This window comes from Protomyctophum parallelum (assembly GCF_964188405.1).
Source record: "Protomyctophum parallelum genome assembly, chromosome: 13".
NCBI lineage: Eukaryota > Metazoa > Chordata > Actinopteri > Myctophiformes > Myctophidae > Protomyctophum > Protomyctophum parallelum.
The window spans coordinates 12,516,994-12,530,176 of record NC_139708.1 but is presented as its reverse complement, the minus strand read 5'-3'; the positions used below and the strand labels follow the sequence as shown (position 1 = coordinate 12,530,176).

The 13,183-nt window shown below is 40.8% G+C and overlaps 1 protein-coding gene across 3 annotated transcripts in view; it reads left to right on the top strand.

The window, feature by feature from the left end:
- tmem104 (transmembrane protein 104) overlaps positions 1–13,183 on the top strand; it is a 124,261-nt gene that overhangs the window by 62,401 nt on the left and 48,677 nt on the right. For all 3 annotated transcript variants that reach the window (XR_014570162.1, XR_014570163.1, XM_083780237.1), the window contains exon 9: positions 10,090–10,183. Coding sequence is in view for 1 of the 3 variants with exons in the window: in XM_083780237.1 (XP_083636363.1) it covers positions 10,090–10,183 (94 nt within the window). In the remaining 2 variants the exon portion in view is untranslated. The remainder of the gene's footprint in view (positions 1–10,089; positions 10,184–13,183) is intronic.

Genomic DNA, 13,183 nt, shown 5'->3' with positions numbered 1-13,183 from the left:
GGGTGGAAGCCTTGTTTGTCCAAACATGTTGCTTTTCAGGAAATGCAAAGAAAATGCATTCCAATGATTCCAGTATAGTTCTTATTTTGTGAAAAGCTTTTAGCTTTGTTAATACTATTGCTGAAATAAGCATAAAACCCAGAGCCAGACTAAACCACTTTCACTTCATGCATTTATGTTTTTAACATTCATGCTGATAATGTAGCTAGAGAGTTTGCATAGTCACATTATAGTATGTCTTGCTTTCCAGTAGTCCACGTTATGGTCTGAACTGAAGTTTGAGTATTTTAATCCGAATTGTGGTGCTTTTATACTGCAGATTACCGGATTGCCTTCGGACACTAATTGTGCAATTGTCTGCGTCACTTTTTATCTAGCAGTCACATAAACAAGCTGATGGTTGCTTTACTGTCCCAAAGACACAAGCCCACCAAAAATATAAATGTATCACAGTCGAAGGTCGGAAATATCGAAATCTGAAAGCACTTGACTTTATTTCTGATTAACATGGAGCGTCCAATTAAAGTGGGCAAGTCTTATTCAAACATCTACGTTACAAGATCAATTAGAAAATGAATTAAAACATTGCATTACTGCAGGAAGAAAGAAATGGGTCTGTGATGCCTATAGCCGCCTTGGGAGTGCATTGTGGTCCATTTCCATGGGCACACGCTGCACAGTTGTTAGTGAAATATTAGCAAGTCGTTAAAACAAGTAATGAGTGCTCTAGGACTAGAAAGTCATTAAAACATGTACTGGCTCTGCCTTCTCTACTTATGTTAACTTGACATAATGAATACATACAGAATTTGTTGCTTGCCGAAAATACAAGCTCACAACGTGTTTCTCAGCAATGTTGTGAGCTTGTAGATGTTTTTCAAGGAGCGCCACTGTTATTAATTAAAGGAAAAAATGGTGGTATTTTATCATGAACATTATAATTGGTCCTCATAGATAGGTTGAACAGTGATGAAGTGGTGTTTTAAGTAAGGATACCAATGTATATTTTGTTTTTGTTCTTCATTCCACTTTTGTGACAGGGAACCAAATACATGTTTATGATGCGATTAAAAAGAACAGTTTGACGTTATTTTGGCTGCATTTTAATGAGCACAAATCCATACATGTGTATGAAATAATAGATAGACATACTGTTGGCCATAAGAAACAGGAATGCCAAAATTATGCCATCTTAATTTGCCAATACACTGATGCAGTTGACGAAGCGATTATCTGCCGGTATATTCAATTTTGCAATCTCTCCACTGACGGAATCACTGGCACACTTGATCCAAATCAAGTTCCATTCATTTGACATGGACACAGCAAAGGTCTATAATGGTGGATTGTTTCCGGCCCCATGTGTGGTGGTGCTCCCTGTGCCAACTCGCTGGGTTTGACTCACCCCTCCAGCACATGGCATCCATCCTTTTGTTTTTCTCTCTCCATAAAACCTTGCTCTGTCCCTGTGGGAGGCCCTGTTGGCCTTTGTGCCATGCCATCCCTTAGTTGCTTGGCCTGTGATGCCACTGTGATGCCATCCAGCTCAATGACTCATTACTACCGTTATGAAAACCCTTGCTGCTTATACATAACTAACTAGTTTGTCTTTGTGGCCCGGTGTTAATATATTATGCCGCCTCCAGCCAGATCATCTCCCAGACTAGTATTTAGCCCAAGTCGTATTTGAACCAGTCGACGAGCAAACCTTTTAAATAGTTTGACAGCGTGCTGGGATGGAACATATTCTCTTCTGCAATTTAGTCATTACCCAAAATTGTTCCAGTTAAAAAAAAAATACTGCAATCGGGAACTAATTTTTGGGTAAATTATTCCTTAAGGGTGGATCACGTTCATATAGAGGAGAGACACAACAGCACATGCTTATCTTTAAGTTGGTATTAGGGCTGGGCGATATGACGATATATATCGTATTTTCGATAGAAAATGTCTATCACGAAAAAAAAGCTATATCGCTTATATCGCCGTTTCGCTTTACGGCAGTATTTTACGTCACAGCGCTTATATACGGCATGCCCAGCAGCCCACCGCGCGCACTGAAAACAGTGAGCCAACACCTTTCGGATGTCTTCTCTATTATATACTCTAAGGCCAACACGACCACAACACAAGCCGAGGTGGTGCTTGCACCTAAAAGAGGGAGATGATGATGATGGCTGACGAGATTCAGAGCGGTGTAAGGAGCACGTTCGGAAATACCACACGGGAGCGAACTCATCTATCAGTTTGCATTGCACAGTGCGCCTAGTGCGCTATTTCCGAACGCGCCCTAAAGTAACCGGTCATTCACTGTTATAAATGCAGGTTTCATGTTGGGTCAAATTGATAAATTGCGTGAGCCACGCATGTTTTACACAGTTGAACAATAAGCTTGTCCGTCGTCGGGTGCACTGCAAACTTCTTCCAAGACGAAGACGTTCCTCTTACCTGTGCAGTCCTCCTGCTGCGTCTGTCTTGTTTTATTGTTCCAAATAAATTATTCCATTTGAAAAGTCCTTAATTCAGCAACAGCTTACAACAACAACACAAGACGCTGACTTTGTTGTGATCATCAAAAAAAAAGGAAAAGAAAAAGCCCCACTCGTCCCAGACTCCCACATACGCACAGCTGTGGGCATGGAGAGTTGACGACAAGATCGCGTTCTCTCTCACTCTCTCTCACTATCGCCTGTAGTCAATTAAACATCGTTAAGCTGCCCAACGTCTTTAACAAACTAAACTATAACTACAACAGAACATGTTGATTCCCTATACAGAGCTTAAATGAACTGAAACAACTGTAACTAGAAAGAGGCAATTCTGGGAAATTGCAAAGTGTAGTTGCCCACATCGCACCCGTCGAAAATGGAATGGCTTTTGGCTCTGCGTTGATTAAGCCACCCTCGACATGTGATTCAGATTTGGGATGGATCGGACATTCCGTGCGTGAATTGTGGCGTGTTTTGTAAAGTAGGCCCCTCCCACTAACTTCGGAAGACGATTACGGCGGAACGATACAGAAGATCTAAATTCTGACTGTGCTGTTTTAATGGGATAGGTCCGGAGATCATGTGTACCGATTTGTGTGAAATTTGGACAAAATCTGTAGGAGGAGGAGCAAAAAGTGTGTTTTGAAAAAAATTCAAAATGGCGGGAAATCTATCTAGACGCAAATGGGCGTGGCCTATATGGGGAGATGCGTCATGACCCAAGGAATCCAGGGAAAAAAACTTTTTGATTTTACGACCTACGGTTCAAGAGTTATAGCCCAAAAGGTAAAGTTGGCTGTTATAGCGCCACCATGAGGCCGAACGATATACTTCTAAGGTAATTAATTTTAATAATTATGATGAATCTCTCCTCCAAGTCTTGTAAGTATAGCCCTTACGGTCTCAGAGGAAAAAATACTTGAAAGTGAGTTTTTGCATTTTCCCATTCATGTCTATGGGGAAATGCACTAATGCACTAATTAATTCATATCAATTAAATTATCCAACAAATGTCTTAGCAAAATACAAGCACACGATTCCCGATGTAGCCCGTCGTTTTGACATATGGCTCGAGTGCGTGCGACAAAAACTGTGGGAGGTATAATGCGTCAAAATAAACAGAGCACTAGAACAATAGTATAGTTGCCCTCAGGGCAACTACACTAATGACAAACTGTGACATGAGATATTTATTTTTTCCTTAAGCCAATTTAATGCAGACACAGGCCTGTACTTCTGTGTCTGAAAGGCAACGTCTTATTTCTTTCTTTTTTCTTTTTAATTGTCATAATAATTATTATTATTAATAATACTAATAAAACTTTATTTGTATAGCACCTTTCATGACATGAAATGCAGCTCTCAAAGTGCTTTACAGAGCAATGGAGAAAAAAAGAAAAGCAAGGCAACGACATTAAAAAACAAGCAGTGATGCAATACAGTGAGGACATGAATAACAAAAAATAAAAGATCAATTAAAAGCAATGTTGTAGAAGTGGGTCTTGAGCTGTGCTTTAAAAATGTCTACAGAGGCTGAACAATTGAGTTCAGCCTCTAATTATTATTATATACATTTTATTTTGTAATATTTTTGTACTTGCTTTGGGCCTGTCTGTGCATGGGAAGAGCATCAGTATTATATTCATATAAGTAGACTGGATGATGTGAATTTAATTGTTTTTTGAGTGGTGCAACCATTATAGACAGCTATGTGTGTCCCTGTCCCTGTATCCGAGCACGAAATAGCATAACTATTGTCACCACCAAGTGTCACTGTTGTGCAGCCTAACACAGACAGAGGCCAGGGAGGAGAGCTTGTACAGTACAGTACAGTACAGTACAGTACAGTACAGTACAGCCCAAGTACAGTAAAGTACTCGACCTGAACAAAAATCAATTCTTTTAGATAAAAAAAATAGGTATCGTAAAAAATATGCTATATCGTGAGTATATCGTTATCGTGATAAAATAAATTCTATATCGTGATATGAAATTTTGTCATATCGCCCAGCCCTAGTTGGTATATACTGTGATACCGAAGATGCATTTCAAAAGAAGGGAGGCTTCTTTGTGCTGTGCTGTGTTGTGCTGTTTGGCCATCGCTCACTGTCCTCAGGCTATTGTAGTATGCTAGTAAGGTATGTGTTTTCTAATGTGAGATTGTAACAATGTTGGAGGAGCTGCTGTTGATTCATGTGCTCTGCCCAAGAGACACAGAATCCATGTAAAAGGACACATTCATCAGCCGTGGTCACATCCCACATGCATTTATGACGGATCACTGACTTGGCCCTCAGGGCCAGCACTGGATAGTTGCCCTGTAAATTCATTTTCAGGGCAAGACCCCATTTGAAAAGGATGCCCAGTTTGACTTACATAGGCTACTGACCCCCATTTAATGCCATTTATATCTGGGACCGCCCCAATAGTCAACATTCTGCATAATCATGAGTACCGTAAATGCATTTACAAGCTTGCAACGCTTGTGCAACACTTGCTTTTGACAAAGATTTGGTGTTGATGCGGGAAGGGGCACACGTACAGTGGCCTGGGGACTCTGGTCAGTGACATTCATACAGTAAGATTTAAAAGGTCACACGATATTATATTGTGTTTTTACGATATTGTATATTGTTTTCTTTATCTCAACAAATGTGTTTGTGGTACAGATTTATTCTAGCTACTTCTGGCAGCAGAGTGTTTAATATGGTATCCTATAATATGCAGTATAGGCTGCCAGCCTAAACAGCCTTGATCAGTTTTTATTGGCTAATTAATTTAAAATGTTAGGCTACTCACTGGGAAAATGTCCAGCATATCTGAAGCTTGGAGAAAAAGGGGGAGGGCGGGGAAGAACATAATATTTGTGGCAGACTTTCATAAAACATGAAATGTACCGGTATATAAAATGACAGAGCTTGCATGTGTTTAAATTTACATTTTCCACTTCTACGTGTGCAAAGTGTGGCTCAAAATGGAAATTTAAATTCAATACTCATGGTAATATGCGATTATGTGTGATTTTACATGTTTTTGATGTACTGTACACTAGATGCCTTATGATCAGGTTTTATTCAAATGATGCAAGCATGCAAGTCAAGAAAGCAATGCAAGCGCTGTAAGGATGTAATACGCAGCTGCAGTGTTGGAATCAGACAGTGGTGGAAATTAAAGTACATTTACGCAATTACTGTTCTTAAAGTATAATCTTTAGGTATTATTTTTTATAATTTAACTTTTTACTACACTTTAAAAAATATAATAATTATTTATATTTTTATTATTATTATATATTATTTTTATTAGTATTAGTACGTATAAGTATTATTATATTCTCCAGTGCTTGCTCCAAGCGCGCCCGCCCCTCTAGACCAGAAAGCATGCTGGCTAGGCCAGTCTTAGACTATGGTAACAATGTTATGTGATGTGCTATTTTGCCTCAACAACAAAATGTCTATAGCATGAGCATTACTCGCAACCCATGCCATTACCACAGCAACCAATGCATATAGGTTGACGATGTCTGAATAGGACAGTATAACGTAAATCTGGAGCAGCATGCCGATCATTCACACACCAAACAGCATTACCGACTGTGCCACCGTGACACTGACATAAAGAATTACTGACATATTTAATAACATTATACATTGATAGTGGAAATAGTGTAATGTTGTGAGCTTCTGGATCTGCTATTTCCACTACTTAAAGTACCTATAAGTACTAATATATCAACATTTGAATAGCATAATATAATTTATTTTAGTATTGAGACAGCCAGCAATGGGTTAAACGCTCCCCCCAAAAAGTCTCTGCGACACCTCTAGGGGCTGCAGTCTGCCTTCAAACATGAGGAACAATGCATTCATTTGACTGCCCAGTTCCTGATTGGTTAGGCAGAAAAGGTTTGGACCAATGTCATTCAAATTTTTATATTATTACTTACAGCTACTTAAATATATAAAGAAAATGTTGCGAAAATGTTGCAAAAATAAGTGTGGTTCAACTTCTCTCACATGATTGTGATTAGCCAATTATGTAATGATTGTGACAGGCTATACTGATCGATTCCCACCGAGTTTCATCAGGCAGGTCGTTATCCAGTTATTGTTGAATACCATTGGGCACATAGACAAACAAGCTGGAAATAACCTCTACACAAGCTTTCAAATCGACGTCCTGGTTTGCAGCCACATCCCGTTAGTCATTCTATCATGATCTCAGTAGGTCAAGCTCGACAACATGATGACATGAACGTTATGTGCACTTTCTACTTCCAGATGCGTCTTCGAACAGGTTGAAATTAATTCTGTCTGGTGGGTCAGCCAGCAAACCCCATGATTGAGCAGTCTTTCCCCTACAAATCTTATCCTCTCTTAATTTGTCACTCATTACTTTAGTAATGGAAATGCTAAATGTATGCTTTGGCTGGAGCTCGCACTGAACTTTGCCAGGGGACAGGTGGTAATGGCAAGTCACTGTCAGCTCGCCAGCAAAGCAGCACACAGCCTGACAAATTGTTTCAATTAAATTCATGATGGCTTTGTTTCAGATGTGTGTTTATTTCCGTTCTCTTTTGACTAGTCAACTATTCTGTGAATGCCCTATGTATGGTGAAACTACGGACGTTGATTTATATTCTGCCACAACGTTATGCTGCGTTCACACGGGCAGATACAAATACTAAGATGTAAAGCTACGCAGTGTATTTGTAGCATTAAGCAGCAGGTGCTCGTTTTTTAGCGCAACCACTACAAACATTGACAGCTCAGCATAACTTTCCCTTTCAGTTTCAAAAACTGTCATCGTAGCTTGCTGACACGGACTTTCTGTGCTCTGACTTCATCAAAATAAGAGCCACTTGTAATGATTAGTCAACACTAGTTTTATTTCTAAGTCTCTTTTGAGTGCCTGGCTGTAGGCTACGCACAATAATGTTGTCAGGATTCTCTAAATTCCTGTCTCAGCTGTTGGTACGCAAACGCACCTCGCATGCCCCTTGATCTGCCGCGCAGCAAACGTTTTGACGACGCATGCGCACTGGCGCACCAGTTATTTGCGCCGCTGGTCATAACTCTGAGAGTGTACAAATGGAACCAAATAGACCTGCCATTTGTACATTCTCAGAGTTACAGAGTCCATTTGGAACCCCCTATATGAATCCTTATAGGAATCAGAACGTTAAGAGTGAATCATTAAGGATCCCAACCCTACGCATGAATATATAAGTATTTTCCATTTCTTAGTAAATAAGTTCCTCCAAAAGCTTTAGCCTAAAAAGCCCCCCCCTCCCAATCTGAGGATCTAAGGCTGGCTCACGGAGGACCAGCATAATCTAAAATGTAACTAAGAGTCTGGCCTTGTGACACTTTTGTAAGTCATCAGCAGAATCTTAAAATCAATTCTGAAACGTGCAGGCCGCCCGACGGTGAAGAGAAGCAAGAATGGGGTGTAATATGGATGCGTTTCTTTGAATTGATTAACAGTCTAGCAGCTGAATTGTGCACCACTTGGAGACAGGAGATTGCTTTTTTTTACTGAGCCCTGAGGACAAGCAGTCGATTAATGGATAGAAATTGATGAATCATGTCATGTCACAATAATCTAATTTAATCAATGTGTGTTGAATTTAGAGACTCTGTGATGCATTGAATCATTTCCGAAAGTATCATAATTGAATCGAGTCACGAGATTTACAGCCCCACAGATTGCCATTGTTTAAATACATAGATTAATGGTTTCTATACATGTTTTATTTGCAAAAAAAGCCCACATCTTGTTGTAGATTGTATTTGCAGAGCTGCAAACTAGACCTATTTATCGCTCGTGATAAACCTATTTATCGTGTGTGTGTGTGTGTGTCTGTGTGTCTGTGTGTCTGTGTGTGTGTGTGTGTGTGTGTGTGCCCGCCCGCGCGCCCTTGCATCTTCATACTGTATCTTTTCTCCATACTTCATCGCATGACAGTATCACACAAGAAATGGGGGGTGCAGAGCTGATGGAATTCAAGTGGGGTGTCGTGCCTCTGATTGCAACTCACGATAAATGCAACATCTCGCAGTGGTTCTGACAACTTTCATTTTCAAAGACACCCTCCCCTCCACTAGGCCCACTGTTAAAAATCTAGAAGGTGCCATGGTGTTTATTTTCTTCTAACCTTAACCAGAGTACAAGGGGAATACCACTCATTTTCAACATTGAACTGTCATTAAAGGTGATATAGACAAGTTTTCAGCCAAAAATTTAAATATATATGAATGTATTCTTTTGGCCTTTTCCCCCTGTATCTTTCCCTATATTATGATGCTGAGGTGTTCTCCTGCAACAGCACACTCCCCCTTTTCCCCCCTGTGGCTGAATGCACTGTTTATATCCACTACAGTTTACTACTCGGGACGTCGGAGGGGATTTAAACTTTTAGCCAATTGCAGCGCGAGGCAGTGACGGTGTGTTCAACCCAGCACTGCAGTATTATAATGAAAACGCGATGCGATTTCAATTGCAATGTATAATATTATCCCCATATCTTAGTTTCACTAATGTGAAATAGTATGTTTATGATTTAATATGTAAGCCTATTGAAATGATGAGAATCGCTATGTATAGTGCATGGTTGGGTGGTGTGAAACTGAACAACACCAGCAGCAATAAGCACCCCACAGAACTCAGGATCCTTAGTCACAGAACAACTCAGACCCCAATAAAATCTCCTGTTTAGGCCTACATCAATATCGTTCTCGTTCTCGTTCATGTGGAGTGGGTTGTATGTGCTTTTGTTGAAATGGTGGAAGTGGAAGTGAGTAATAGTATTTCACCCTGCACCGCCGCGGCGACTGCCTGCTGGCCGGCTTGAAGCATGCATTCAACCCGTGCTCGCCAACGGTGACAGGCCGTCGCGGATCATCATAGCGATTTTTCTTCATTGCAATGAATAACCGTGGACAGAGTAGTTCACATGAATGAACGATGCTGTAGTGGCTGGAGCATTTGAGGGGCAATATGTTTCATATGCACGATTACAAATAAAAGAGAATTGAATTGAGAGCCAGTGAATCTGCTCTACTTCCTACTTCCTCATTTGCGGGACTCGGTGTGATATTGCGATTATGCTACAGTTACCCTTAAAAAAAATATGTCAACTCAATGTCATTGTTGTAACTAAGATATCGATAGAAATTCATAATTTTGTAATGTCATATTTAGCCATACGAGCGCAATATCCATAGCGTCCGTCCCAGCAGCAACAACAATCCCATAGCCTGAAGTGACCTGGCTCAGCCAATAGAATGAGGGGGGGAGGGGGGTGGAGCTAGATATGCATTTGTTTGGAAACACTCACTCACTTCTGTGTACAAACACTGGAAACTTGTCTATATCACCTTTAATATACCTTGTGTAGAAATGCTTTTTTATTTTCTTCAACCCCACGGTAAATAATATTTGTTTCTGTGGTTGGACAGAAAAGGGAAGGTCGTCCTTGTGGGCCCTGCTCCCTCATGTGACCCAGATAAAACCACCTTATCATGACGGAATTGTGATGCGTTAGGCTATCATAAATGACTGAATGCGTGACGTCTTTGTGTGTCCATCTGCCCTGCAGACCATCTTCACTCTGCTGCTTGGCCCGTTCACCTTCTTCAGCGCCCAGAAGACCAAGTATCTGCAGATCCTCACCTCGCTGATGCGTTGGATTGGTAAGTCAGAAATAACTGTTCTGTCATCAATGCTTAATCACATAAGACGGGTGTCACCCCAAAACAAATAAAAATAAAGAAAGTTCCAAACACAAAAGTCAAATGTAACTCAATATCATAAACGACACAGGCTCACACACCTCACAGGGCTGATTTGTTTATTTTTGGAACACAGTTGTCATATGATCTAGGCTTTTCCTAATGGGAGTTTCCTATAGAATAGTCCAATAGAAAAAAATAACTGACTCAGTAGTCGGGGATCCAGTCACCGAAAATTTTAGAGGACCTGTGATGTCATGCTATACTTTTTTTTGTATTTTCTCTATTAATTTGGTCATTAAGGTCCACAGAATGAGAGGCCTGCTCTGCCGGAAAAATTGCGAAAAAAAGTTACGGCCATCTTGTGCTCAGTAGGTTGTGTAGGCTGTCAATAAATGATTCCCAGATACACAGAACACATACAGTATGTGAACATCACCAAGTCCAGAAATACACTCACAAAGCCTTTCCAAATGATTTATAGACATTTTTGGTACCAAAAATCCACCCGTTTTTTGCATTTTCCCCAATACTTTCATCTTTACTTCAATAGTAATCAACTTTGCCATGGGTTATGACATCAGCCAATGTCTCATTCTTTTCATCAATCTTTATAGTCATTCCACAAATTTATTTTTATTAAAATCAACCCTAAATTAAAGGAACTGTGGTGACTTTATTACCCTTATGCTCAAAATTCCCAGAGCCTTTTTGTCTTGAAAACACCTGTACCCCCACAAAATAAAAGTGTAACATTACACAACAAATTCAAAACAACACAAGTATATATTTTTTATTATAAAATAAACAGATGTGCACAGCTGATTCTTTATATTAGTTTAAATATCACACCTAGTGTGAAGTGAGCTGTGCTATTTATGAATACTAATATATATTGTCTCTGTTGATCTTGATTGCCGTACATACATGCTAAACGTCCCATGACGCTTGGAGATATACTCCTTCCAGGAGCACAGCTCAAAAAAGGAAATTAAACATTGTCTGAATAAAATAAAGATTATGACATGACAGGAACATGAAAACAACTAACTAATCAACTCACTCACTGTCACTGTGTTCGAGTGTGAGTTCAACTCGTGAACATTTTTTGGGGTCCCCAGTGCAGAGACAGGCAATGACAATCTATTGAAGATCCTGACCTTCAATGTACATAATCTTTGTTTTGATTGTATTGCTGTATTGTTGTATTGTTCGTTCTGCTTTGGCAATGTAAACGTATGTTTTCTCATGCCAATAAAGCCCTTTGAATTGAATTGACACACTTGACACCGGCTCTTGCACAGGAGCATCCTCTGGCACACTTGCTTTTCTTGCAGTGGCAATATTTGGTGCGCTTGTATTGTGCAGGTTTTGCATCCTTCAGCATCATTGTTGCCACCAGCTTACCATTGACAAGCTCTCTGCCAAAGTTGGTTGCCACAGGGTAGGTTGGCTGAGACATGTGTGCCCTCTTACATACAACCAACTGATGCAGGGCTCTGAGAAGGTGTAATTTGAAGGCATTTTCAGTAAGTGGAAGGCAACGCATGTCTCCTTTGATGTTGCCAAAAAGATGGGCTCGCAGTCCATCCAAGTTACCACTGAAGTCACTCCTCTCATACAGTGAAGCCATGTATCGTCTAGCCGCTGTCACAACATCTTGTGTAACATCCAGACTTTCCCCAGAGTCACCGTATTGGCACAGAGGCAGAAGGTCTTTCAGGTGATCAACGGCAGCTTTGTAGGCACGTCTTTTTCCTCTTCTGTAAAGATAGCTCACTGTGTCACATCCAGTCAGTATGTAGGTGCTGAGGAGTATGGATGAAAGATCGGAAGCTTCAACATCATACTTCACTGCCAGGGCATCCACAATTGCATGAGCAGGTAGGTAGATATCCATCTTCTTTACCCATAGCTCCTGTAGGCCATCCATGTGTGTGATGTAATATATGCACATCATGATCACATCTGTGTCAGTAGCCACAACTACAGCCCGTTCGTGGTGCAGATGTTCTACTGAGTATGCAATGTGGGCAAACATCCTGGTATCTGCCTCCTCATGCTTCTCACAGGACAGTTCTGGAAGCTCAACCTGACAATCTGCTGATAACAGAACAGTGCGACTAGGATCACGGAAAAGTCCACCCAGAATAAGTGTGCATCCAGCAGGAAGTGATTTGTGCTGAGCAGCCCATGCTTCTCCCATATAGTTCAACAGGTTTGCTTTATTCAGTGGATTTTGAACAAAGCCTTTCCATTCAGGTAAGGCAAGAGCATCATGTGGCTTGTACTCCTTCATCTTGCTGGGGCAAGTCTTCATTCTCTTCTCTCGTTCCTCGCCTTTCAGACTTTCAGCTGGAGAGACATCATATCGATCACCAACAAAGTGGATGCAGTCACAGTTGTCTGGGATACCACTAAGGAGCTGCTTCAGGTATTTTTCTTGCAGTTCATGGAAGGTGCTGCAACCAAGATGTTGGTGACGCTGGATGAATGCCATGGCATCAACCACCATTACAACAGGCTTGTCAAATGGTGGCAATATGTCCACTTCACACCATGAACTGCCAAGGGATGATTGATTGCAGCCAAGTAGTCAGCCTTATTCCCTTTTCGCATGGCATAACCTTGGTCAAGGGATGGATCTGGCTCAAACAGGGAGGCTGGGCAACTTTGTCCACTCATGACCGAAGACTTCTACCTTCTTGTCTTCATCCAAGTCCTGCACAAAGTACAGGTTTCGGACAACAGCACTCTTCCTCGTAGACCTTCTTGGCTTTGAGCGCCATGGACATTGGCTTTTTTGTAAGGATGCACCGAAAATTCGGCCACCGAAAATATTCGGCCGAAAATGGCTAAAAATGTATTTTCGGCCTATTCGGTTTCGGCTCAAATAGGCCGAAAAATATCACCGAATAGTCAAAACACCGGGTCGGTATAAACACAACACGCGATTGTCTT